This window comes from Phalacrocorax carbo, chromosome Z, assembly GCF_963921805.1.
Source record: "Phalacrocorax carbo chromosome Z, bPhaCar2.1, whole genome shotgun sequence".
Classification (NCBI taxonomy): Eukaryota; Metazoa; Chordata; class Aves; order Suliformes; family Phalacrocoracidae; genus Phalacrocorax; species Phalacrocorax carbo.
Genome location: NC_087548.1, coordinates 30,211,243 through 30,239,214, shown reverse-complemented (window position 1 = coordinate 30,239,214; position 27,972 = coordinate 30,211,243). Strand labels below are relative to the sequence as shown.

General features: G+C 41.0%; 1 protein-coding gene across 1 annotated transcript in view; it reads left to right on the top strand.

Moving 5' to 3' along the window:
* The window catches only part of MAP1B (microtubule associated protein 1B), a 77,746-nt gene extending 52,199 nt beyond the window's left edge, over positions 1–25,547 (top strand). The window contains exons 3-7 of the mRNA XM_064437726.1: positions 2,823–2,905; positions 6,892–7,032; positions 11,378–17,975; positions 20,139–20,377; positions 21,083–25,547. Coding sequence (XP_064293796.1) covers positions 2,823–2,905; positions 6,892–7,032; positions 11,378–17,975; positions 20,139–20,377; positions 21,083–21,238 — 7,217 coding nt within the window. The 3' untranslated portion in view covers positions 21,239–25,547. The remainder of the gene's footprint in view (positions 1–2,822; positions 2,906–6,891; positions 7,033–11,377; positions 17,976–20,138; positions 20,378–21,082) is intronic.
* Positions 25,548–27,972: the final 2,425 nt, after the last annotated feature.

Here is a 27,972-nt window from a genome sequence, read left to right as displayed (position 1 = left end):
GGCAACTAAAGGGTGATGATTTCTTTTGTTTCCTTCCCAACTGTAAAGACTAAATTCAATGAGCACTGCCTAACCTCTTAATTTGAGGGAAATCTGCAGAAATGACTAAAATATTAGATGGCAGATCATCTTCTGAAGAAGTCTGTGGTACCAGAGCCATCTGGATGTTTTACTGAATGTAGCCTTATATATGCATTCCTGTTAGGCAAGGAAGCAGAGCTATAAAAACAAATTTAATTACAAAGGGTAATGCCAGAACTGGATGCTCCAGAGGGATATGTCCCTTCCTCCCCTTTCATAATATACAGTCTGTCTCTTTCTTTCAAGGAAGTACAGCAAAAAGAATATGTGTTTAAGAAAACTAGGTTTTATCAAACAAATTAGATTATTATCCATAAGTCTCCACGTACTGTCATGCACAAGACAGTGAACGACAAGCCGGTCTCACATTTTAGGAACATCTTTGTTTTCCTTGTCTGCCACTTTCCGTCATTTGATTATAAGCTCTTACACTAACAAATGCAGGAGTTCCCCAGAGCAAAAGCAAAAGACAAAAGACGCAGCACACTGCGAGCTCTGTGGGCGAGGAAGAGGCAGAGAGCAGAGGGCTGCAGGCAGGGCAGGGAGGAGGAGGGCATCACTGGCGCAGGCAGGGCCCGCTGCCCGGGGGAGGAGGGGCTGAAGGGCCGGGGGCGGCACCGGGCCTGCCCCGGGGCGGGGGCGGTGTGGGAAAGGCCGGCTGCCCACCCTCTCAGGCTGCCCGGTGCTCCCAGGAACGCAGAGCTCCTTTCAGGGTGGCCGTGCTCGGCCTCGTTATTTTACGTCTCTTTACAGGGGATTTTGTCTAAGTTGGCAAATAGGTGACTTGTTCTGTGTCCCTCGTACTTCCTTTTAAGGGCAATTATTGTAATTGATTAATATTGCACCGAGCAGGGGCAGCTCTTCTGTTTTTTTGGACTAATTACCAGTCTGGATTTCTGAATGACAATACGGCTGCTAATTAATCTCACTGCAGTTCTCACAGAAAGAGTCTCTGATAAGAACTTGCCAATTAACATAAGAAAAAAATAAAAATTGCCGAGAGTCCTGTTGTGTTTCTCTGGCATCCACTCCCAGTCAGATGAATATCACTATTAAATACAGAGACAGACTAACCACTAAGTATGAAACCCAGTGTGCTGCAAGGCTGCTCCCAACTTGCCCAGATGTTACTAATTCAGGAGCTGGCTGTTATTTGCACGCCTGTTCACTCTTGTGCCTAAAATTGCTTACTGTGGTTTTTGTAAGCAGGAGGAAGATAAGGCAGGGCAGCGCAGCAAGTGTCCGACCATCCCCATAAGGAATTCAGCCAGCAGAGCATGAGCCAGCAGTGTGCCCAGGTGGCTATAAAAGACCAACAGCATCCTGGCTTGTATCAGGAATAGTGTGACCAGCAGGAGCAGGGCAGTGATCGTGCCCCTGTACTCTGCACTGGTGAGGTCGCATCCTTGAAGGCTGTGTTCAGTTTTGGGGCCATCACTACAAGAGGGACGTTGAGTTGCTGGAGCATGTCCAGAGAAGGGCAACGAAGCTGGTAAAGAGTCTGGAGAGCAGGTCTTTAGAGGAAAGACTGGGGGAACTGGGTTTGTTTAGTCTGGAGAAGAGGAGGCTGAGGGAAGACCTTACTGTTCTCTACAACTCCCTGAAAGGAGGTTGTAGTGAGGTGGGTGTCGGTCTCTTCTCCCAGGTAACAGTAATAGGACAAGAGGAAACGTCCTGAAATTTTTCCAGGGGAGGTTTAGATTGGATATTAGGAAAAATTTCTTCACCAGAAGGGTTATCAAGCATTGGAACATGCTGCCAGGGAAGTGGCTGAGTGACCATCCCTGGAGGTATTTAAAAGACATGTAGACATGGTGCTTAGGGACGTGGTTTAGTGGTGGACTTGGCAGTGTTAGGTGGATGGTTGGACTGGATGATCTTAAAGTTGTTTTCCAACATAAACCATTTTATGATTCTATTAATTTCTCACAGTGTCCCATTGTTAATCAATATTAGCAGAAGGCTGAAAGGGGAGTTTTGGCAGGGTGGGTCCCAGCTTTCACCAGGTTCAGCTGGTGTGGTTGGGGACCTGGGGTCTACATGGGGCACTGTCTGGTTCAGGAGTGCTTCCACAGTGTGTGACAGGGAGCACACGAGTGATGTGTGGGATGGTGCTTGTAGTGGTGGTCAGCAGGGACACCCCTGGGCTCCTTTTCTTGTCTCATAAATTGTGCTCATTAGCTGTGGCGGGCAGTGCTGGTGTACAGCCCAAGTATTCACTTCGTTTCTTGGAGGGGAAGTTTGCACCCATGCTGACTTCCCTGCTGCTGTGGCTAAGCAGGTAATGGTTCCTGAAAAAGCTCATTTAAAACCACCTGGTCATGTGACAGGACTGTGTAATCTCAGCTGTATATGTGGTGATACATCCATGAAAATACAGGGCCAGTTGCTAAGCTGGTGACAGTTGCTGCAGTCCCTCATCTGCACCAACTCTGTGAGACCAACGTGAGTTACAGGGTCTTCTCCAGCCAGGGGGAAGAGACAGGACCTGGTGCTGTTACCAGTTTGTTTTCATTACCTTGACTTTTCTGGAGTGGTGTTTCTGGCCCACAGGACCACATGCCGTGGGTGTTTCTGAAGAGATGAGCAGTGCAGCAGTTGCTGTGGCCAGTGTGTGCTGCTCTGGGTGGCCAGAGAGCTGTCACACAGAGGGATGTACAACAAGCTCATGGAAAGTGCTGGTTTAAACCCTGCTGGCTGAGTTTAATTTCTTTTCTTTTTTTTTCTTTTTGTGTTTGCAGGTCAGAAGATTCTTCACCACAGAAGTGACGTCTTGGAAACTGTAGTCCTGATCAATCCCTCAGATGAAGCAGTTAGTACTGAGGTAAGTCAGAAGTACTTCATTGGATGTGTCATAAAATCTCCATTAAGTGGGCAGGATGACAGCAGTGAAACAGATGTAGCTGAGATTATTCTTGAATATCAGTTACTGCCTACCAGCATAGTGGCTGACAAAACCCAACATTGACTTTCAGAGTCTTAGCAGACTAAAAGCAGGTCCTAACTGTGGATGAAAGGACATGTTAGGAGCAACTACCATGAAAAACATCAGCCATCCCTTGATTTTATCCCTGTTTTCACTGACTCCTGATAAAACATCAGAGGCATAGGACAGAAACGCACATTTTATCCCAGCACTCCTTTTCTCATAGTGCACCAAATACCCTCTTGATGAAGTGGAGGCAGCTGTAGTGAAACTGCATCTGCTTTTCTTCTGTTCTTCCATTGCATGGTATTTCTGGATGCTTATTTTACACATGAAAAAAGTGCCTGAAGGTGCCCTGAGGCAAATTTTGGCCTTTGAGAAGAATTACTTGCTATGTGGTGGTGACTCTAGGTTGATCTATCTGTCCTTCAAAAAGTATGTGACATGATCAATGGACTCTGGAGAGTGCCCCAGAAGAGGACTGCCAATTCATGAACTTGCTAGAGTAAAGTCAAAGTACTGAGCATGTAGCTCAAAGACAAAATTGACAATTTTAGCTGGTGAGACTGAAGGTTGAAAAAAGAGGGATAATTGTATTGCTAGCTGGTGCTGGGAAGCATCATCCTAGTACCGCTTCCCTTGGGCAATGAAGCAGCTCTGCTTGTAGTACATAGTGAAAAATCTATTTTGTTACCAAATTTAAATTATATTAAACACAAACAGGAGGAAGGATTACAAAACAAATGAGATTTCTGAAGCTGTAAAAGTTTAGATACGTAAGTCACCTTAGTTAATGGCAGCCCATTCACTGAAAAACTATGGATGAAAATCTCTTACAAGGCATTAGAGGTGCTTGGTAAGGAGCAAGGGGGTTAGCTGGGTAGCAGTCCTTACTACGCTCAGACATTCAGAGTAAAAAGCTATAAAGTGTGCGTGTGGAGGTTGGGAAGAGCCAAAGGAACTGCCAAAAGTAGGAAAATGCTGTTTCTGTCGCTGTTGCTTATCGTACTTGGATGGATGACAACATGAAAGAACACAATCTGAAGCCCATCAATGTCTTCTGAACCCTGGCTTTACTCCTTTGGCTCTGCAGGATTTTTGGCTAGCTTACTGTTAATTTCCTCTCACTAGACAGTGGGAGGCAATCTTTTCTTTGCTTTCATCTTGCCAAACTGGTCGCAGCCAGAAGTTACAAGCTGAGGTTTACCTTGGCTGGCTAAGCAAGACTCTGACTGGACACAAGCCAGAAAAAGACAATAAGAAAGAGGCAGGAGAAAAAAAGCAGAGGTTAGAATATACATGTTCCGCCCATTATGGCAAATAGAAAATTTAGTTTTGTATACCAGGAGATTTCCGGGTTGCATCCGGAGAAACAGTGATATACCATGGAGGTCTGACTTCACCAGAAAAGGAACCTGAATCTATCCATTCAGGAAAAACAAAGGAAAATTATATTAAAAGAAATTCCTGCTAATCTGGCTGGTAATAGCCATACTGGTGGTAGTCTAAGCATGGGTCTGCCCAAAGCTCCTGTGTTGTTCTGTCAAATGCCAAAATACCTCCCAGAAAAGAGAGGCCCAAAGGGAGAGAGACTGTAGTTTCCCAAAGAAAACAAGTTTCTGAAACCCCCATAAACAGTTACTTCCTTCTTAAGAAGACCCCACTCTCTTTCTGTAACACTCCTGCAACAGTACCATAAATCTGGGAAACACTGATCCACTGACACTCCTGTCTCTGTTCACACACCACCTTTACCTCCATTTTGACTGAGGGTACATCTTGCTGTTCACTTACTTCAAACAACTTGGGACTTCAGCCAAGGGTGAAGTTGAACAGAATCATCACCTTGCAGTATTGTTACTGAAAAAGAGCAGTCCTGAAATCAGGAGATGAGTTTCTGGGAGTTCTTCGGGAAGCCTTGTTTATACCCAGACACAGAATTTGTCTCATGAAGGTCTTCCATGTGTATCATACTGTATGCTCTGTAATCTGCAAGCATGTATTTACTTTTTCTTCTTGCCATAGTTTGCTAGCTCTGCAGAATATATTTCATCATCCACTAATAAAACAGGTTGAAGGGGAATTATGTGACAGTCACATATCAGTGATTCACAAGTCAGGAAATAATTTTGCTGTTGGAAAACCTGATGAGTTTACACAGAAGATGGCAGAGTGCCCAGCACTGATGCCAGCACCGAGAGAAAACACAGAAGAGAAAGGCCAACTCTTTCATGGTTTTAATACAGCTAAAACAGACAGGATTTGAGGAACATACATCAGACAGCCAGCTGCACTTATCTATATTTTTGTCTGAAATAGAAATAGACACACTCGATCCAGCAAGGATATTGTTGGATTGTGCAATTAGTGACAGACCAGCATTAGTCCTGCATTTGATTAAAGGAACTTTCTGCCACTCAGCATCAGTGTCACTTATTTAATAAAATAACAATAAAGTATTGTAGAATTGGGATCTTCTTCAGATACATACTCTTCAGTGCCTCTTTTCTACTTGTACTGTAACGTGAGTTGTCCAGCAGAGATTCAGGTCAAACCTTCCTAGTTCAGCCTCCCTGGCATGAGTGGGAATTACGTAGAACAACTGATAGCTTAACAATCAATATAAAAATTTGAAAGAATAGCTTGCTAGGAGAGCTGAGGTGATTATGTCATCTCCATGGAGATGGAGCTTGGATGCAATATCATGTGGAGTTGTTCCAGATGGACTCTGCTCATTTTGTTTAATATGTGGATAGGCTTGTTCTGGATTCACTACTTCATTTTAACTTTGTCCTTAAACAAAGGAATTAGTGCACTTTAAATTCATACCTTACCATGGGCTGAATTGATTTTTCAGTGTTGGACAAGGCTTCTGAAGCATTTGCAAAAAAATTACTCAACAATACAGAATCTTGCATAGGTTTTTATTAGTTTTGTTCTTAAATTTAAGTTGAATTCAGCCCACAGAAATATTCTGAATATATGGATTTCTCTTAGCATGCAAGTAAGTATCCCCCTGGGGGGGAAACTGGAATTATTAGTGACTGTAGTGAAGATCAAGTAAATTAACTAGCATCTACGTTCAAACAGTTAAGAGTTATTTCAAAATGCAGAAGAAAGTTATTTTTCAGTAGCAAGATCATTTGTGCCGTCAGGCATCCACTTAATTTACTACTGTATATTGAAAAAAGTCTTAGGTTGGCACACTTAAAAAAATTATAGTGTCCATAGTTAGTGACATCATGAGATGTAAATGATGACTGTATGAGTGCTTGAAGTTCAAGTTTATGATTATGATGAAGCAGAATCATCCCTTAACTTTCTAGATGGTTCAGGTTACAACAGAATGACAGTCTAAATATGACACTTTTATTTGTGGTTTGTGGCTGTTACCCTTCAGTGATGTTTTTGCAACTAAACGGCAAATAATAGAGCACTCTGGGAAAAGAAGAGCAGCCTTCCAAAAACTGAGTCTGACACATGCAATTGTCCCTCATCGGCATGTGGGACGGAGTTCACCAAGGCTATCCTGATACAGTGCTATTAAAATTCACCAAGAGTTATACAAGCAATATGTTTGTTCATTGAAAATATTTTTTTCCATTCAAGTTTTATTGTGTTTTGCCCTTTGATGTTTTCCCATGTCACTAGTTTGTTTTATTCATCAGACCTTCTCTCTATTTGCTTCTTGTCTCCCCTTTTTTTCCCTTTGCACCTTTCTCATTGTCTTTTGTGAACAGCACTAATACTTGATAATGTTTTGGCAGTACTGGGAGACTGGTGCAAAATATGTTTTAAATTAGGAGACGAACTCTGCGTTCGCAGCAGAATGTAGAAACATATGGTAACTCCAATTATTGATGTATTTTTCTCCTTCACTGTAGGTGCGCTTAATGATCACAGATGCTGCAAGACACAAGCTCCTTGTACTAACTGGACAGTGCTTTGAAAACACAGGAGAACTGATTCTTCAGTCAGGCTCCTTCTCCTTCCAGAACTTCATTGAGATCTTCACAGATCAAGAGGTGTGTTCAGAAAATTGTCTTCCATACATTGTCATGTAACGGCAGAGGTTTCTAGAAGACTAAAAATGGCCCTCTGCACTGTTAGAGTTAGCATCTGCAGCCTGATGCTGATGCTCTTTTCTCTTCATTACGGGCTTTCTTTCAAAACATTTATTTAATTTACTTTAGACTTGATGTAAATGGCTTAGCAAAAGATTTAAATTTTAATTTGGGGAATTGTGACTTCCAGAAACAGAAAATCAGGGAAACTTTTGACAGTGGAAGGAGATAGTGCTGTGTTTAAAATATACAGGTTTTTTATCTGAGATGTGTATACAAAGCAGTCAAATTGAACTTGACACCAGGTTCTTGCCTGGTGGCAGCTAAGTAATAGGTGACATTAAATAAGACAAAGGCTGTCTGTTACAATAGCTGTAGCTTTTTGCACCACCTACCTGCTTGGCTTCTTTATAGTAGTGTTTAAAATTTGGCCAGTGAAATCTGTAAATCTTGTGATTTTTACATACCAGAAAGATACATATGAAGTATACCAGTATTTAATGCCATTTGTTTCATGACTTGTTATTTTGCTCTCTTGCTTAACGTACTGTGTCTGAAAGCTCCCATAGGGCAGAAACCCATAGTAAACAAGCTGTCACACTTAATTTGGCTGCTGTGTAAAGTATATATTTAAATAAACTATTTGGCTGCATCCCTAGAAATTTAGATCCCAAAATTAATTAGGAGCACATCAGTAGAGTGAGATTTGGAAGTTCAGCACTGAAAAAGCAAAGTTTGCATGAGCTCCAGTGTGACCTTATTGTAACCATTTGATCCTATTCTCAAAGCCTCTTTGTTCAATATATGGTTATAGGGTTGGGGAAAGAGCTGGATTCCTGCTCTCTGAAACATGTGTGATGCCTAAAACTCACTGGGAGTTTGCAGAGTTCCTTTTCTATGAAATTGCAAACCCAAGCTCCTTGAATCTCTGGTAAATTAGTGACAGATGATTACTTTATGACTACATGCAAAACTAGGGCCAAATCCTACCGTTACCTTTAGGAGGCAAAATTATTGGCTGCAAAGTGGAGGGGGGCGTGGTTGGCCATAAGTTACAGCTGCCAAGGGATTGCCACAGTGGTGGGTGAGCAGGGTGTACTCCGGTGGTCTATGAGTCAGGCTCACTCGGCTCGTCTCTGCAGCTGGCAGCAGGCTGACCAGCTAGCCAGCATGGCTCTTTGGAAGTGTTGGCTTCCAGCTTATTGTTCTGGAGACTTGGGCTCTCAATGCTTCTACAAGATTTCATAAAAGCAAAGAAAGATTGCATTTGCTGTACTTCAGTCTGTGTATGTGACATTTTTTAAAGGGTTCCATTACTGGAAAATGTTTAGGTGGTCTACAAATTAGAATAGATAGAAATAGATAGGATAGAATAGATAGGATAGGATAGAAAAAGTGATTAGTGGTTTTCTAAGTGGTGATCAGAGAAAGAATTCCTGTGCTGTCCTGACCCTGGTGGACTTGGCAATGTGAGGTTTATGGTTGGACTCAATGATCTTAAGGGTCTTTTCCAACATAAATGATTCTATGATTCTATAAGCATGTAAGATTTGATGAGCAATGTGTACAGCTGATGTTTCTGTCCATTTTTACTTCACTGGAGCAAAACCAAATGGTCAAGGAATGCACTTACAAATAGGTAAATACACTTTGGGGGATACTTTTATGTAGTCTAATTCAGAAGTCCATATCTAGCCTGCAGAACTCCCTGCAGACAATGCTTAAAAGTGGAGTTTTGACTTCTGCTGTGCTGGAAGATTGAAGATATCCCATTCCACTGCCTCTGCAACAACTGATAGCAGAGGAAAACCTTCCTTTTTACCTTTGTGGTCCAGGGTAGGTGCTTTCTCTGAGCACCCAGCTTGCTGTTTGCCTTCACCAGCTGACTTCTTTAAAACTTGAGTATTCCTCAACAAAGGTCTCTCATTGCTTGAAAAGGCAATCAGGTTCACAGACACAATTCTTTGCTCCCAGAGTGATGTTGAATCCAGAGAAGAGAAGGAGCAGTTTCACCTCTGTGTTATCAAATAGCATAAGCAGTGCAATTATGTCAAAATCCTTGGAGTTGCCATTTCAAATGCAAATCCACTGAGACCTTTTCTGGGGCATTCTAGAACTTGCTATTCCTAACAGGTATGATCTATGCCTGGAATAATTTTTTTTCCAACTTTTCATTGGCCTGCACTACCAGTGGCTTAACACTACCTGCATTATGCATGCCAACTTTTAGGAGCAAAGACAGTCAGAATTCAGGCGTATGAAGCAGAAATCCAATTAAGGTATATTATAAACTGGAGAAGACTAACCCCAAACCATGGCCCAGTATATTTATTAGCCCAGTGTATTTCCATATGACTTTTTAATCTAGCCAGAAGTTTGGCCCTACATGAGAAAGTCTGTGCTCAAGTTTATCGCCTTATCTATGCAACAGACTTGGATTTAGTCATCCAGAGAAACTGATCTTTTAACACTTTTGTCTCTTTCTAATAATGTGTTTTCAGCCCTGGTCAGAGACACAGCATAAGGAGTACACTTGAGATCCTAAATCCATTTCAGAGATGTGGTCTGTGCTGCCCCTCTTTTTTTATTTCTGCAATAAAAGACAGGAATGGTTCTCCTATTTTCCTTATCTTTCAGCCTTTTCAGCCTGTTCTCCTATTTTTTTTTCTTTGTTTTTTCCTTTGTCCCTTTTCAGACAAAGCTATGTCTGGCATATGGGTGAGATTTATTTATACTCCTGTCAAATGATTTGGATACTAAGTAAGGCTGACAAAGGAAGATAGAAAATATTTATTTTCTGCTTTATTTAGGTATTGGTTGGATAATTTTCCTTTGGATAGCAGCCACTGCGTCTTTGTTGAGTTTTATTTTTGGTAAATGCTGAAAATAAATTATGTAACACGAAGAAAGGAAGTGAGACATACACACATGGAGGCCCAAAGAGATCTAATGCGATCAAACATCATTCATTTTTTATACATTAATTTCTTCCGCTGATTCAGGTTGTGGTCTGAGACTTGCAGATCATTCAGCTGTAGAATAATCTATATCATCTTTATGAAAACTGTTCTTACAGCTTGTACTGACAGCTAAGTCTCTGCAAAGAAGGTTGTGGTATTTTCAATGATGATGTGCTGGCATATTTTGCACTGACATTTTATGTCTGAATTAAATTCTTTAAAGGGGAAGTTTACATAATTTGGTGTCCCTTTGTTAAGAACAAATAGAACAGAAATGGGCTACATTTAACCTAATTGTCAGTAAAAAGGAGAAAAAAAGTCAAATGAAACTATCTGTGCAACTGGGAGAAGGTATAAAAGATGTCATACTTTTAAATGTTTGTTTGTTTGCTAATCTGGGACCACCAAATACTGTTTTTTAGTTCAGACTGGAATAGAACAACAGGTCTTGATACTATGGCATAAAACATATTGTTTTCTGGGCCTTTATTTCAGCAGCTGGTTTTGGTACTAGAATGTTATCAAATACTGTCAAAATTGATGGAGTTATTCCAGATTTCAACTTTTGTGGTCCATGAGTTTAAAATCAAGATAATGGCAAGAGATTTTTAACCCTAACTCTTTTTTTCTGGCTCTTTCTTTAGCCCTGTACCTCACACTCTCAGAAATATAAAACTTGTAGCTGTCTGCATTTCTTAAGCAACAATTTATTTCTTAGTGTTCTGGAAAACTCTCCTGCAGTCAGTTGTGCTGATCTGGGAGCGGTGTTGGCTTTTCAGGAATCAGCCTGCAGAAAGAACTGCAGTAACAATGTTGTGGTGGAATATATCCCGTGAGGAGAGAGGAAGGTGGCTGCCCCTGGGAGGATGCTGGCCTCCTCTGGATTGCAGTTACTTTCTGCCTGTTAATATGATGAGCTTTATCCCTTAGATATTTGGCTGGCTTTTCTGGATGGACTGGGGCAGTAGGGAGACTCATGACCCAATGGTAGAGATAGTGGCAGCTCCAGCAGCGTTAGCCTCATAGCCCTCATACCCTCTCAGTATATAAGCTCCTACCATCGCCCGATAAAGGATGGAGGAAAGAAGGGGGAACCTTGGGGTATTGTCGTCCTTTGGGCAATAGGGACCAGGAATAAAGTCCTTCATTGTATTTAAAAAAACCACAGTAATAAACTAATTATGGAACAGGTCCCTTTAGCTTCTAGGACAGGTACTCACAAGTGCAGAATCAAATGAAAACTGTTTTATCTATCTATCTGATCAGGAAATATTATGTTCTGACATCAGTTGTCATTAAAAATGAATTTACATGCATCTTCTTGTGTTCTTGTTTTGCAACCCTAGATTGGTGAATTATTAAGCACCACCCATCCTGCCAACAAAGCCAGCCTAACTCTTTTCTGCCCTGAGGAAGGGGACTGGAAAAATTCCAACCTTGACAGACACAACCTTCAAGACTTTATTAACATTAAACTCAACTCAGCTTCCATATTGCCTGAAATGGAAGGACTCTCTGAATTCACAGAGTATCTGTCAGAATCAGTAGAAGTGCCATCACCTTTTGACATTTTGGAACCTCCAACTTCAGGAGGCTTCTTGAAACTCTCCAAACCCTGCTGTTATATTTTCCCGGGGGGAAGAGGGGACTCTGCATTGTTTGCAGTAAATGGATTCAACATGCTTATCAATGGAGGATCTGAAAGAAAATCTTGCTTTTGGAAACTTATCCGGCACTTGGACAGGGTAGATTCCATTCTGCTTACTCACATCGGAGATGACAACCTGCCAGGAATCAATAGCATGCTTCAGCGAAAGATAGCCGAATTAGAAGAGGAACAGTCCCAAGGGTCTACTACCAACAGTGACTGGATGAAAAATCTGATCTCACCTGATTTAGGAGTTGTATTCCTTAATGTACCTGAGAACCTGAAGAACCTGGATCCTAGCTTTAGGGTAAAAAGGAGTGTAGAAGAAGCTTGTTTTACTCTCCAGTACTTAAATAAATTGTCTATGAAACCAGAACCTCTTTTCAGAAATATGGGAAATACCATTGACCCCATCATTTTATTTCAGAAAATGGGAGTAGGCAAACTTGAGATGTATGTACTTAATCCTGTCAAAAACAGCAAAGAGATGCAATATTTTATGCAGCAGTGGAGCGGTACTAACAAAGATAAAGCCGAATTCCTGCTACCAAATGGTCAAGAACTAGACATTCCATTATCCTACTTCACCTCTGTCTCATCCCTGATTGTGTGGCATCCAGCTAATCCTGCAGAAAAAATAATCCGAGTTCTGTTTCCTGGAAACAGCACTCAATATAGTATACTAGAAGGACTAGAAAAACTCAAACACTTAGACTTCCTTAAACAACCATTGGTTACGCAAAAAGACCTAACTGGGAACATTGCTAGTCCAGCTGTGAAACAAGCCAAGTTGAAACAACGAACTGACAGCAAGGAGAGTCTCAAGCCTGCTGCAAAGACACCACCAAGCAAGCCTGTCAGAAAAGAATCTAAAGAAGAAACACCAGAGCCTGTGAAGCCTAGTCCAGCACCAGAAAAGCCTCAGAAGTTGGAAAGCAAAGAAAAAGTTCCAGTTAAAAAAGAGAAACCCGCAAAACCGGAGACCAAACCTGTAGTGGCGGAAAAAGACATAACAAGTAAAGAAGAGCAATTAGTAAAATCTGAAACTCCTGAAAAACAAACTACAGATGTAAAACCAAAAATGTCAAAGGAGAAGCCAGCGAAAAAGGAAGTCAAAGCAAAACCTGAAGAAAAGAAAGAGGAAAAAGAAAAACCAAAGAAAGAAGTTTCTAAAAAGGAGGAGAAAACACCCACCAAAAAAGAGGAAAAACCCAAAAAAGAAGAGACCAAGAAAGAAGTTAAAAAAGAGGTGAAAAAGGAAGAGAAGAAGGAAACTAAGAAGGAAGTAAAGAAAGAAGCTCCACCAAAGGAAGCTAAAAAAGAAGCTAAAAAAGAAGAGAAGAAGGAAATTAAGAAGGAAGAAAAAGAAGCCAAAAAGGACACAAAAAAGGTTCCTAAAGAAACAAAGAAGACAGCTACTCCTTCAACTGAAGCCAAAAAGCCAGCAGCAAAGCCTAAATCACAAAAGAAGGAGGAACCTGCTAAAAAAGAAGCTGTACCTGCTGGAAAGCCAAAAGAAAAAGGAAAAGTTAAGGCTGTGAAGAAGGAGATCAAAGTCAGTGGGACACAAGCTGTTCTTGCAGCAGCTGGAGTCGCTGCCACAACTGCAGCAGCTGTGGCAGCTGCAGAAATTACAGCCAGTGGAAACGAACTTGAAGCGGAGAGGTCCCTTATGTCTTCACCAGAGGATTTAACAAAGGATTTTGAAGAATTAAAAGCTGAAGAAGTAGAAACAATAAAAGAAACAAAACCTCAAGCCTCTCTTATAGAGGATGAACTGAAACTCACTGGCACAGTACAAAAAGAGGCCTTCGAAGTACAAAAAGAAAAATTAGATAATGAAGGACCTGCTGAGTCTTCTGATGAAGGCATAACTACCACAGAGGCTGAGGGTGAATGTGAACAGACACCCGAAGAATTGGAACCTGTGGGAAAGCACAGGGTTGATGACAATGAAAAGTTTGAAGATGAGGGAACTGGCTTAGAAGAATCATCTGAAGCAGGTGATTATGAGGAAAAGGCAGAGACAGAAGAAGCCGAAGAACGAGGTGAAGATGAAGAAGAAAAGACACCACTGGACACCACAAAACCATATATGGAGGAACCAAGAAAAACTGAAGAGACCTCGGGAGAAATAATGGCTGAAGCAGATGCTAACATTAGAGATGAAAAGTATATTGAAAAGGCGGATTATGAGGCATCAGATGAACGGGCTGAGGAAGACAGGGAAGAAGCAATAGAAAAGGCAGAAACTGAAGAAACTGAAGAAGATGAGGAAGACAAAGCAGAAGACATCAGAGATGAAGAAGAAACTGAAAAAATAGAAGCTGAAGAAGATTATGTGATGGCTGTGGTAGACAAAGCTGAAGAAGCTGGTGAAGTTGAAGATAAATATGGCCTACTCATAATTACGCCAACAAAGCGCTCAGAGCCTCAGTCTCCAGCAGTTGAACCAGCTTCTTCTATCCATGATGAGACATTACCTGGTGGTTCAGAAAGTGAAGCCACTGTTTCTGATGAAGAAAATAGAGAAGATCAACCTGAGGAATTCACTGCTACTTCAGGTTACACACAGTCTACCATTGAAATATCCAGTGAACCAACTCCAATGGATGAAATGTCGACACCCCGGGATGTCATGAGTGATGAAACTAACAATGAGGAAAGTGAGTCACCCTCTCAAGAGTATGTGAACATTACCAAGTATGAGACATCCCTGTACTCTCAAGAGTTTGGCAGACCTAAACTTTCTCCATTTCCAGATGCTTTTAATGGATTATCTGAAGGATCCAAAACAGAGGCCACAGAAGGTAAGGACTATAATGCCTCAGCTTCCACCATTTCACCGCCTTCTTCATTAGAGGAAGACAAATTCTGCAAATCTGCGTTCCAAGATGTATACCGGCAAAAAGAAAGTGAAGTCCAAGGCACTGCCAAATTAGACACCAAGGAACCCTATCAAGATGATGGTGGAAAACACAGTCCAGCCAAGAGTCCAGCCGACAGTTTGTCCCCTCTGTCACCTGTTGCCAAAACACCACTGAGTGAACGTAGTGTGAACTTTTCACTCACTCCCAATGAGATCAAGGTCTCATCAGAGCCTGTCCCCGTTGCTACATTGCCTGATGTACATCAAGAAGTTGCTGAAGAGCGCTGTGCAAGCCCAGAAGATAAAACATTAGAAGTAGCATCTCCCTCACAGTCTGCTGCTGGTAGTGCTGGCCACACACCTTATTATCAGTCTCCTACTGATGAAAAGTCCAGTCAGCTTCCCTCTGAAACCAGTGAAAAGTCGACAGAAGCTCCTGTTAGCTTTGAATTCAGTGAAGTCAAAGATGAGTCTCCAAAACCCAGAATAAGCCCTATGGATGAGCCTGTGCCAGATTCAGAATCTCCTATTGAAAAGGTTCTCTCACCTCTACGGAGTCCACCACTGATAGGTTCAGAGACCACTTATGACACATTTTTGAGTGCTGATTTAAAGTCTCCCACTAGAGATTACGGAAGTCCATCTGAGGGGACATCTGAAAAAGAAAAATCACCTGTTCAGATGAGCCCAGCTTCTGAAGCCAGCTCTGTAGGCCTTTTCCAAGAAAAACAAGATGAAAAAAGCATGGAGTTCATGGTAACTAAGGAAGGCTTCAGCCTAGAAAGGAAAATGGAGGATACAGAACCCAGCAGCTCCCAGTCTTCACTCGTCTTGGATGAGCGGAAATTAGGAGGTGATCTCTCACCTACTCAAATAGATATCAGTCAGTTTGGTTCTTTAAAAGAAGATACCAAAATGTCAATTTCTGAAGGCACTGTTTCTGACAAGTCTGCAACTCCTGTTGATGAGGTTGTAGCAGAAGACACCTATTCCCATATAGAGGGAGTAGCTTCTGTCTCTACAGCATCTGTTGCTACTAGTTCATTTCCAGAACCAACTACTGATGATGTATCTCCTTCTTTGCATGCTGAGGTTGGATCTCCCCACTCTACTGAAGTTGATGATTCCCTTTCAGTGTCTGTTGTACAAACACCAACAACTTTTCAGGAAACAGAAATGTCTCCATCTAAGGAAGAGTGCCCAAGGCCCATGTCAATTTCTCCACCAGATTTCTCACCTAAAACCGCAAAGGCAAGAACACCAGTGCATGATCACAGGTCTCCTGAGCAGTCAACTATGTCAGTAGAATTTAGTCAGGAGTCCCCGGAACAGTCTTTAGCAATGGACTTTAGTAGGCAATCTCCAGAATATCCTACTGTAGGCACCAGTATACACCATATATCTGAAAATGGACCAACAGAAGTAGATTATAGTCCTTCAGATGTACAGGAGCCTACTTTTGCACAGAGGATTTCCCCTATGGAGCAGTCTCAGGAGAAAGATATTTCAGAAATTATTTCAGTTTCTCAAATTGAAGCTTCATCCTCAACTTCATCAGCTCATACACCTTCCCAGGTAACTTCACCAATGCCAGAGGAAACATTTACAGGGGCTGTTCCACCCAGAGATATGTCACTACATTCTTCTATTACTTCAGAAAAGGTCCAGAGCCTAGGAGAAAAGCTGTCACCAAAGTCTGACTTATCTCCACTAACTCCAAGGGAATCTTCTCCTCTGTACTCTCCTAGTTTTCCAGATTCACCTCCTGCAATCACAGAAGCAGCATCAGCTAGTCAAACACCTTCATTGTCACTGCATGTGTCCTCTGTCAAAGCATTTGGTTATCAGGAACCCCTAGCAAAGCACAGTCCAGAACCTTTACTCAGCCCAGAAAAAGAAGATTCAGATAAAAGCAGCAGGTCACCAGAAGAACTTAGTTACTCTTATGAGGCCACAGAGAAAACTACTAGATCACCAGAGGGTATTAGCTACTCCTGTGAGACAGTTGGAAAATCTACTAGATCGCCTGAGGCCACAGATTATTCCTATGACACAACTGGGAAAACTACGAGGTCACCTGAGGCCACAGATTATTCCTATGAGATGATAGGGAAAACCACCAGGTCACCAGGGGCCACAGATTATTCCTATGAGATGATAGGGAAAACCACCAGGTCACCAGGGGCCACAGATTATTCCTATGACACAACTGGGAAAACCACCAGGTCACCTGGGGACACAGATTATTCCTATGAGATAACAGGGAAAACCACCAGGTCACCTGGGGACACAGATTATTCCTATGAGACAACAGGGAAAACCACCAGGTCACCTGAGGCCCCAGATTATTCCTATGAGAGAACTGGGAAAGCTACCAGACCACTGGATACTATGGATTACTCCTATGAGACAACAGGGAAAACTACTAAGTCACCAGAAGCCATTAGCTACTGCTGTGAGACAACTGGGAGACCCACCAGGTCACCAGAGGCCATGGCTTACTCCTATGAGTCAGCTGGGAAAGCCTCCAGTTCACCTGAAGCCACAGAGTACTCATTTGAGACAACTGGGAGAGCCACCAGGTCACCTGAAGCTACCAGCTATTCCTATGAAGCAAGTGCACATTTCACTCCAGGAAAATCATTAGCAGAATCCCGTCAAGATGTTGACTTATGCCTTGTGTCCTCCTGCGAATATAAACATCCCAAAACTGAACTTTCACCCTCATTTATCAACCCAAACCCCCTTGAGTGGTTTGCAAGTGAAGAACAGTCTCAAGATCAAGAGAAGCCATTAACTCAATCTGGGGGAGCTCAGCCACCTTCTGGGGGAAAGCAGCAAGGGCGGCAATGTGATGAAACTCCTCCCACGTCTGTGAGTGAGTCTGCCCCATCTCAGACTGATTCGGATGTTCCCCCAGAGACAGAGGAGTGTCCTTCTATCACTGCAGATGCTAACATTGACTCAGAAGATGAGTCAGAAACCATTCCAACGGACAAGACAGTTACATACAAACACATTGACCCGCCACCTGTTCCAATGCAGGATCGCAGCCCTTCCCCTAGGCACCCTGATGTTTCCATGGTTGATCCAGAGGCTCTGCCTGTTGATCAGAATTTAGGTAAACCTTTGAAGAAGGACCTCAAAGAAAAGACAAAGACAAAAAAGCAGGGTACTAAGACCAAGTCATCTTCTCCTGTTAAAAAAAGTGATGGTAAATCAAAACAAGTGGCTTCACCAAAGCCAGCTATAAAAGAATCTTTAGACAAAATTTCCAAAACAGCTTCTCCAAAAAAGAAGGAATCTGTAGAGAAGGCAACCAAAAATATCCCTAATCCAGAAGTAAAGTCTCGAGTGGAAGAGAAAGATAAGGACACCAAGAATGCAGCAAATACAACATCCAAGTCAGCAAAGACTGCAACCACAGGTAAAGACAGATAGCAGTTCCCTAGTGTTAAGATTTTCTTAGTTGTTGCAGTGAATTTATTTTGCCTTTATATCATCTGACAATGTGGTTTGTAGCAAACACCCAAAGAAAGTCCAGGTTTTAAATATAAATCCAGCATGTAAAGGCCACATTTAAATGCATGAATTTCACTAATCTAACTTTTGTGCTATGAGAAACTTGATGTGTCAATTTGCTGAGAGAGTACATAAAATATAAAGAACTTAACACTAGCTGTCTAAACTGTTAACCAACAAGTAGAATTAGAAGTACCACTTTCACAAGTGAAGTGCAAAGTGAACCACTTTATTCATTGTAAGAAACAAGTAGGCATGATTGTCTTAACATAAATTAATGCAAATTAATAATGTGTGAGGCAAAGGTACTGTCAGCCATTGGATGCTCATTACTTTGCTGGATTAATTTTAAAAGGAGTATTTTTTAAAAATTGTAACAGTACTGAGAGCACTTTCAGTGAACTAAGCATATACACCACATAATCCAGTTACAGTCTTATGCCATCAGTGGTGACTAAACATACAGAAGTTAATGTCATTTTGAATGACTCTTGTGTATTCTAAGTAGTAATAAAATATGGATTAGATTACTGAGGAGGCATTGTGCTAATCTGTTGTTTCCAGCAGAGCTTGTTAGAAAGCATTTGGGGGATACTTTGATTTTGCTGTTGTCAGGACTGACGTTCTGTTGAAAGTTTTTTTACAAGGAGCAGGTCTAGCATTCAGTACAAACCAACCAGCATTCAACTGTCTTTAGCTTCCCCATTTTAAGTGGTTCACTGTTTATTTTTTTCATCATTCTTTGCGTATCTCTGTTAGTAGATGCATTTCAAAGCAACAATATAGTTCCTCATGCTGTACGTTTCTCCCACACTTTAGCTCTGTATGAGATTCTAATTCCTTAAAGCATACTTCTCAGGTATATGCCAGAGCAGAAGGCAAAGCTCTGTTTGATAATGACTTTTAAGTTTAAAATGTGACATCTAATATTTTATCCAGTGTTGGTATCCACAATTCAGAAAGATATATCATAGATTTTTTATGATAAATGGTTATAAGAGATTCTGTAACATAGCCAATAGTAAAAACTCTCTTATTCAGGAAATCTTATCAAATAGTGATGCTTATTTGTCTTATTGTCCTATGATGAATAGCAGAGCATGCTAGGCAAATGTAATGGACTCTGCTGGCCTTACAGTATGAGACCCTAAATAGAGCGTATTGCTCAGCTAATTGTTTCCTAAGTTTCATCTTCTATAACAACATGAGAAAACTAATAGAACATAAACGGTGATCATATGGATAAAATTACTTGTTGGATCCTAATTTTCAGTTATACCATGATCCAGTGTGTAGCAAAAGCTGCTTGGGTTTTTTGGGTAGTATTTTTAATATGAGTGTTTAAACTTCAAACTTTGTTTTGGATGAAGCTCTTCTTAGAACAAGTACGGCAGCAAAAACATGCTTTGCCTTACTTTTTGTGATAAGTGGCTAATTTGTGTATGAAATAGGGATCCAGCGGGCAAATAAAAACTTGTTCTCAGTTCCCTGAAGTAACTGCTTTACAAGTTTCTGTGTCCTGCCAAGTTCCTCTTTGACCCTCTTTCTGCTCAAGTGTAGTAGCTTCCTGATGCACCTGTAAAGCAGTCTGAGTATATCAACAGCTACCACGTCTTGCTACGTGTTGATACCCCAAATCTCAGGACTGCTTCAGATCTGCATGGCTCGCTGTGTGACCCTAGGTTTTATAATCGTGCATACCAAAGACTTTTGAAAAGCCGTACTTCTTAACCTGGAAAATAACAACATCATTTGTTGTCTGGTAATTCAGTAATCACAGCTCTGTGTAGTAATTGTTGGATGTTAGTAGTATAATACTGGGAAAGGTTCAGTCAATTTTTCTTTACGCCGTAGTCAGTTTTTATTGTATTATATAGTTAAAGTTATTCAAGTTTTTCCTCCCATTATAATTGTAATCCAGATATAACAAAGCTGGAACATGTCATTAGGATGTAGGAGCGTAATGCCATGATTGGACATATCTCACCTCAGCAGTTATAACAGTAATTAGTAAATGCATGTTTTTAGCAATCCTGTGATATATTATTTTGTTATTTGATTACCAAAGGACCTGGGAATACTAAGGTGGCAAAATGTACAGCAGTGCCTCCAGGACCTCCGGTCTATTTGGATCTGGTGTACATTCCCAACCACAGCAATAGCAAGAACGTCGATGTTGAGTTTTTCAAGAGGGTGCGGTCATCCTACTACGTGGTGAGCGGGAACGATTCTGCAGCCGAGGAGCCAAGCAGGGCAGTTCTGGACTCCCTGCTGGAGGGCAAGGCGCAGTGGGAGAGTAACATGCAGGTAGGATCTTCATTAGTATCTCTGCCTGGAAATTTAACCTTCTCTGGGAAACAACTATGGGAAGCCAGAGCACCTCTGGAGTGGACCATGGCTGCCAGGGAATGGGGTCCCCAGGCAGGCACCTCGTTTCACTGATGACGTAAGAGGACACCTGAGTGAAGCACAGAGCTGCACCACACTCAGCCACTCCCCCATTTCTGGCCCTTCAGACCTGTTCACGGTGAATAAAATAGTTGGGAGCTGGTTTACAGAGCCATTTGGCTTGTTACATCTATACCGTATATGATCCAAGTTTGGAAACATTGCAGTTTGTAAGCAGGAAAGAAAAGTGTATGCTTCGTGGCTAATACGGTAATCACGTACACTTAGAAACCACATGTGCCTTTCCATCATGAACAATAAGTAAACAAAATATTTGTTCATAACCTGAAAAGCTATCAGTGCCACTACAGACTGCTACTTCTCCACACTTCTACAAAACCAAGGTTTTACTACGATAAACTTCTTCTTTGCAGTTATTTTGCCTTATCTATGTGTTTATTTGTTTCCTTTTATCTGTCCATTTATTCAAGTACTTATTGCATAAAGACCTGCTCTTTCCAAAAGGGAAACATACTTGTTGGCTGGGGCTTCTGACAAAGGCTTTTTTCTTAGCAGGTGTTTCTGTTATCCATTCCTCAGCACTTCTCCTGTTTTGTGTTGCAGGTGACCTTAATCCCAACCCATGACTCAGAAGTGATGAGGGAATGGTACCAAGAGACCCATGAGAAACAGCAGGACCTCAACATCATGGTTTTGGCAAGCAGCAGCACTGTTGTTATGCAAGATGAATCTTTTCCTGCATGCAAGATTGAACTGTAAGAACGAGAGCATACAACACAAGATTAAACTTTGTTTCCAGAAATTCTTCAGTTTGAAAACACCTTTTCTAAAAATTCAACCCATCTATTTCAACTGCTGAACTATATACCTGCCAATGCTATACTGTGTCACAGTGATGCAAGTCACTAATATTTTTCAGTCTTTGCTGATTGCTAAGGGAAATAACAGTATTCCCACAGTAGGGTTCAAATTACTGCGAAAATACAGATCCAGTTTCATCTCCGCTGAACGTTTGGAAACCATGCACTAGCAACCCCAACTGACTTCTGCCAGGTAGAGGCATTTGTCCTCTAAAGAAACACAAAGAGAGAGAAAGAGAGAGAGGGGTAGGAGGAGAAAGTAATCAATAATTAGATCCGCATTAGTATCATGGCAATAGATGTATCGCTTACTGCAGTCTGCTTATGCTCTCACATGAAAAGAAAGTTTTAAATTTGTATCAGTCTGAGCTATCGCAAGGGGGATCCTTTTTTTACAGAATTAAGTTAGCTCAAAAATAAAAAGAAACAGAATGTGGCTAGAAAGGGATGTACAACCTAAATGCTCATCAGCAGTTTTCTACTTTAATTTGAACTCTGCATACTGACATACCAAAACAATCATAGGCCAAATATGCACGTAGTCTGCACCCCATCCAGAAGTCTAAAACATTTCTTTCAACATGCAGAATTGTTGGTCTAAGGCATGCTCCCAGTGAAAGTCCACTCACTCCAGCCAGAACTGACCAGTCCACATGCTTGCACACCCATGTCCACTGTCAATTAACTGAAGCAAAATACCAAAGCGGTCGGGAGTACATACAGTTGACAATTTGCCTTAGGAAGTGACTTGAATGTATAGAGAAACTTGATGCACTTATTTTTTAATGTTGAGACAGCAAATTTATAAAACATCTGTGTAGGTACATAGTTACACCAGTAAAGAAGTGTGAGTGTGCATGTGTGGTACTAGAAACCTTTCTGACTGGTCAAACAGCTTGGTGCTATGAATTACATATGTTAGTGATGGGAACGCTTCATTGATGCACCTGGACAGCTCAACAAGGCGAGATGAGCATTTTTTTGAAAGCTTCTTTTGTACTGTGGAAGCACGATTGAAATGGTGTCCAGTATCAGAGTTACAAAACTTAGTGAAACTTTCAGAATGATGAAAAAGGTTACCTGCGAGCCTGTACAGTATTCAACCTTCCTTTGTCTTACCTTATTCTATTTGTTTAATTTAAGAGTGAATATGGGAACAAATGTACAGAAACCTTTTTTTTAGTGCTGTGTGAACCTTTAATAGATGAATTTTTAACAAACATTTTCATTTACAGGAAAATGCAAAGAAAAACTTTTCAGGTGAAGGCAATTTTTTTAGTGGCTTTGTAAGATAAGTGAATAATGTTGTTTAAGGTTCTAGTGAGAATGGATATTGAGGTAAAATTTATCGAAAAGAGTAAACTGATAATTCTTTTTTGGGGCTAGACGTGTGGAAGTGTGCCCTGGGGATAAAATTAATCTATTGATGATGACAGAAAATGGGATTTGGAAAGCTGATTGCCTAATACTTACAAGGGTGTAACCTACATTCTCAACCCTCACAAGATCTCAAAAAAAGCCAGAGTAAGCAATAAGCTAAAATAAGTCACTTTTCCTCTTTCCTCTCCTCTCCTTTCCTTGCTTCTCCCCCTTCCTTTTCTTCTCTAGACTGCTTGCAGAGGAACAACATCTCTGTTCTGTGATTTAAGAGAGTTCGGATTTTTTAGTCTCAGAAGTTTTACCCCAATTAAAAAAATCTGTTACATTGTAGAAGGTTTGCAGATCTGAATTTAAAGAAGGCGTAAAGGCCTCTCTAATGGAGATATGTGCTGGTCTGGATGATTCAGCATTATGGCTGGTATTAAGTTTCACAATGTAGTGAACTATGACCTCATTTTATTTTCTTTTCTTATAATTTATTTCAGTTTTACGTTGTTAGCATACTTTTGTTTAATAGGTATATGTTTGCACTCCTAATTTTTATGAGAGGTTTTTTTATACTGCTTTAGGGTCCTTTAAATGTGGGCTCCTGAGGCCCATTTAATGCTGTGAATTACTGTTTGTCAGTTGTTGGGGGTTTTGATTTATTTTTAATGTCTTCTCTTTTTTTTTTATTATCTCCAGTAATGCTGTTTTATTTATTGCTATACCTTTTAAGTTGTTAAGAATAACTCAGAATGACTATGGCACAAAAGGCAGGTGGAAATGTATTGTGAAAACAAGCATGTTTGCTGGGCTCATAATCATTCACTTAAAATTGCTTTTGTAATGCATATTCTACAAAGTTATAAGCAAAAAGTTTGGCAGAATAGTTGTACTATTTCTACAATTCTTTCTGCTTTGTCTACTTTCTTATATAGGTCAGATTTCAGATTTTTTTAGTGGGTGGGAACAGATTTTCTGATTTTTTGACAGTATCTGAAACAGTTTGTATCTCTGCTTTGGTAGAAAATCTGTTTTAAGTACAGCAGTGGTTCTGAGACTAATCTCCCTTAGGCCATTTACTCCTGTGAATCAGCAGCAATTTCACTACAAACAGGGAAGTTACAGTTATGTGGTCCTACTGTAAATGAAATTGGAATCAAGCCTTAAGTCTCCCCAAGCAAGTTTGTGATGGCTCAAGCATTTGTTTTTCTTTTAAAATAATAACAATAATAATAATAAGACAGTCACAGCTGGTCTCAAAACGTACATTTGCTTTTTTTGCTGCTACAAGAATACTAAAACCCTGGTCTGGCTATTCTGAACTATTGTAATGCCTGTTTCATCCATTCCTTCTCAAATGGCAACAGCACCTGGGTCCAACACAGCGATGAACTCCTCCATTAGCTCCTCTTGCCCTTAATGTCTTTCCTGCCTGTGGAACTAATCTAACTGTGCTTGTCCTAGAACTACACAATTAGTTTAGTGTAACAGTCATCAAAATGTACCATGTACATTCACAATGGGTGCTGTTGATCAGCATAGATTTCTAGGAGCATGGTTTGTTATTGATTAATTATAAAGATTCAATATCTGCGTGTAAAAGACACTCCATTTAAATGATGGTATTACCCGTAACAGCATCCCCAGTCATGATCTTTATGCTGTTACTGTACTGCTTCATGTAATTCAAAGAAGAATTAACTTTAGAGATCCCACCCCACTCCTGAAATTGGACAGGGCCTCTCTTGCATGCCTTTTCAAAGTCCTGTGGTGGGCCTAACTTTATTGACCTCTATTTTCACCCCATCTTTCATAGAAATCACTTTTGAATTTTTTTTTTTACTTACTTCACATACTGTGGTGAATGGACATAACTGTGTATATGAATGTGTGGGGTTTTTTAAAAATTATCTACGATAGCCTACACATTTTAGGAGAGTTCTGGTACTCATTTACTAAGATTTAATCAATTTGTTAATTGAATTTTCAATCCCTCCCACCACAAGCAAGTCAGCTCCAAAGAGCATTTACTGTGCATTTGGGACATTTCTGTCATACGCTTCTCTTTGTTCAACTGTTGCCAGAGGTTCTTGCTCAGTAATGTTTTGAGAGAAATAGTAATTTTGTTGGTCTGGATTTATTAGAAAAAGAATAATGTTTACACTTGGAAGAAACTGTAAGCTTTCATCTTTTCACTTAATAATTGAAAAAAAACCACTAAAAGCAACTAGGGGTAAGCATTTCTTAGAATGCAATTATATTATTCACCTGGTTTGAAAATGTTTGCTATTTAAAATAAAAAAAAAAAGAAAAAAGTCTGTTTGTTGTGAATTTACAAAAAAATCTAAAAAAATTAAGTAACTAAATAAAACAATGGCATAAAAATATAGAAAGAAAAAACAAGAAGAATTAAAAAAGCAGCTTCTCTGCACTAGACTAGCTAGGAGCTCCAGATGGCAGGAGCTACCTCTTCAAGACTGGGCTGTAATCACAACAGTAAAAGAGAAAATCTGAAATATGCTTTCACACATTTGCATGCAGCCATTACCTTCCAAACTATGGAAAGAAACAGTCTTGTTGTTGGCTGAGAAGCACCTCACACACCTCCTCTCTCTTGTTCTGAATGGTGTTTGTGTCAGTCTGCAGCTGTGTATGGTATTATGTCTTATAATCTTGCATCACTTCTATTCTATCCAGTCATATCTAATGTAGAAAATTAGTTTCCAGTGAAAGTAATATGTAGTGCTTTTATGATATTTGTGTGCAATATCCCCTCGTCCATTGAGGATATTTGATGTAAAAGAAACAAATTCAGTTCCACAATAAAATACAAAAGTGGTAAAGTGGTGTTGACATGTTTCTTGTCTTTGTGTATGTATGTATTTTTAAGTTTTTTATTTCCTTCAATCATGATTACCTACTGTATCGGTTTTTTTCTCAAAAGGTCAATGACTATTTAAATGCTAGATAAGAACCAATCTCTATTTAGAAATTGGAACATAAATGCGGAAGATCACTTTTATCTCCTGTGGCGTAAAACGTTACCATGATGTACCATAATGTGGCTTCTTTTTGTTGTTCTCATTTCTGTATTCCTCAGCAGCATGAGAAAATACCTCATTTTCAGTAAGTACAGGTTGAAGGGGCTGTGTCAGAGATGATACCCAATAAAGTTACATCAAACTGAGCCCACCCCAGTTTGGAAAAAAAGTCTTTTCCAAAAGTGTTGCAGTTTAACAAGAACGTGCAGCTTATCTCTGGTGGACGTGGACTCTTCCCAACCACTGCTGCCCCGTAATCCCGGAGAGAGGGGATGGAGCAGCTGGGGAAGCTGGAATCTCAGTTTAGTTTTTCACTCTATAAAGATCAGACTTTTCCTCTACTGCTGTTCAAGGGGTGCTGTAAGATCAGGCTTTCTGCCTTTGCCATTTTGCTTGCTGCTGCAATGGCTGCTGTGGCAACATGCAGCGGTCAATGCTTATACTTTTTAGCTCAGGGAGATGGTAATGACAGGAAAACAGGTAAGGGCTGGGGCAGCAGGGAGCAAGGGGTGCTCGCTCCCGGAGGAGGAGTGGCCCTGTGGGATTTCCTTCACCCTCAGACAGCAGTCTTTTTCGTGGGTCCTTAACCATCTCCGATGTCTCAGGTTTCATTTGTAACTTCTAGTGGCATTGATAAATGCTCTGCTTGGCTTGAACTGGGCTGAGCATGATGATGTAGAGAAACATGAAGGCCAGATGAGGTGAGTCAACTGCTGCAAATCTGGTATCCCAAGTGTAATCCTGCATACGTCTACATCAAGGTTTTCTGAGCTGTTGTGGTAGAGTAGCCTGATGCTACTTAAAACATATAAAAATGATTGTGCGAAGCAGACCAGGTGAGGCTTCAACCCCAATTATTCACCTGCCGTTGCAGGGTGAAGTTCTGGATTTGCACAGGTGGGACCATCCACAGTACCTGTGGATAAGGGCAGGCCAGACTGGTCTGCAGTGCTTGGCTTGCTGCTTCCAGATGCCAGATGAAAGCTCCTGTCTTCAACATAGTTGCTGGGGAAGAGAAATTTTATTTCCACTAGTGTTGTTAATGAACAAATTCAGTCAGCTTATGAAGTATTTCAGATGGCATGGGAAAATGATAGTCCCTCAGACATTTTTGGTTTGTCTAAAATGAGGGATCTGTCTTGTGGCATCCTAGACCTGGAGACTAGTACTGATTTCTAGTGTTCTGTGGTTGGGAGGAAATCATAACTTTTCATGGTTCCTAGGCTGGGGTGACAAGAGGTGTCCAGGGATCTCTCGAGTAATAGCCATGGTGACACCTCATAGATCCAGCTCATTCCCAGCATTGCAGCAAAGATCCTTGGCTTCCTAGAGGGTGTCTCTGGGCATGCGATACTTCTGCTGCATAAGCGTTGTCCATGCCTTCATTCAGCACAGTTTTTGACCACTGCTTACCCCTATGGTCCCTACTTTCATCTCCCACAAACACAACCAGTCCACACTAGCATGAAACCCCCAGGGCACTGTCCTCTGTTGTGCTGTGTTCTTTCTTCAGATTACTTGCTGGGGGATTTGCTGGTCATGCATGATCAGTATCATTTCCACCAGAAATGAAATACTGAGGAGAACTAAAGAACTAACTCAGCAGGCACTGTAGTCTGCACAAGCTCTGTTTGCTGGTTCTCATGGATCCTTACCACTTGACGTAGCTGCTTCTCTGCAGTTCAACAGCTCCAGCATTACCAGCCCCAGTGTGAAGAGCTGGCAGGGTGGGGGTGGAGGCTGACTGTGCATCTGTCGTTGCCAGCTTCACTGCCAAAATGTTGCATAAGCCGTGATTTACACATCATACTGCAGCTTGACCCATCACCTGTGCTTGTGAATTACACAGAGAAAATAAGTGAAATCGATGGAACTTATGTCCTAATACAAACAAAGCTAAGTATACATAACAGTGTCTGTATACACTGAGGTTACACCCCGTATACCTGTTAAGGTCCAGAAATTAATTTTGACTGAGCTTTTACCAGCCTCATGTTATCTCAGCCGAGCTGTGTCACTTTCTTAGCTTAAAAGAGTTGAAGGTAAACTAAACCACTGAGCCACTCAAATACTTAATATGAACCCCTCAGAGTGCAAATCAGCATTTCCAGGAAGAGTTTACAGTTTCCAAAGATGTAATTATAGCAGCAGTTACCATGTGTAAGGACTAGACCAGGCTTGAAAGTTTCTTTCCCAATTAATTTAAGGGAGGAATTGTCAGGATTTG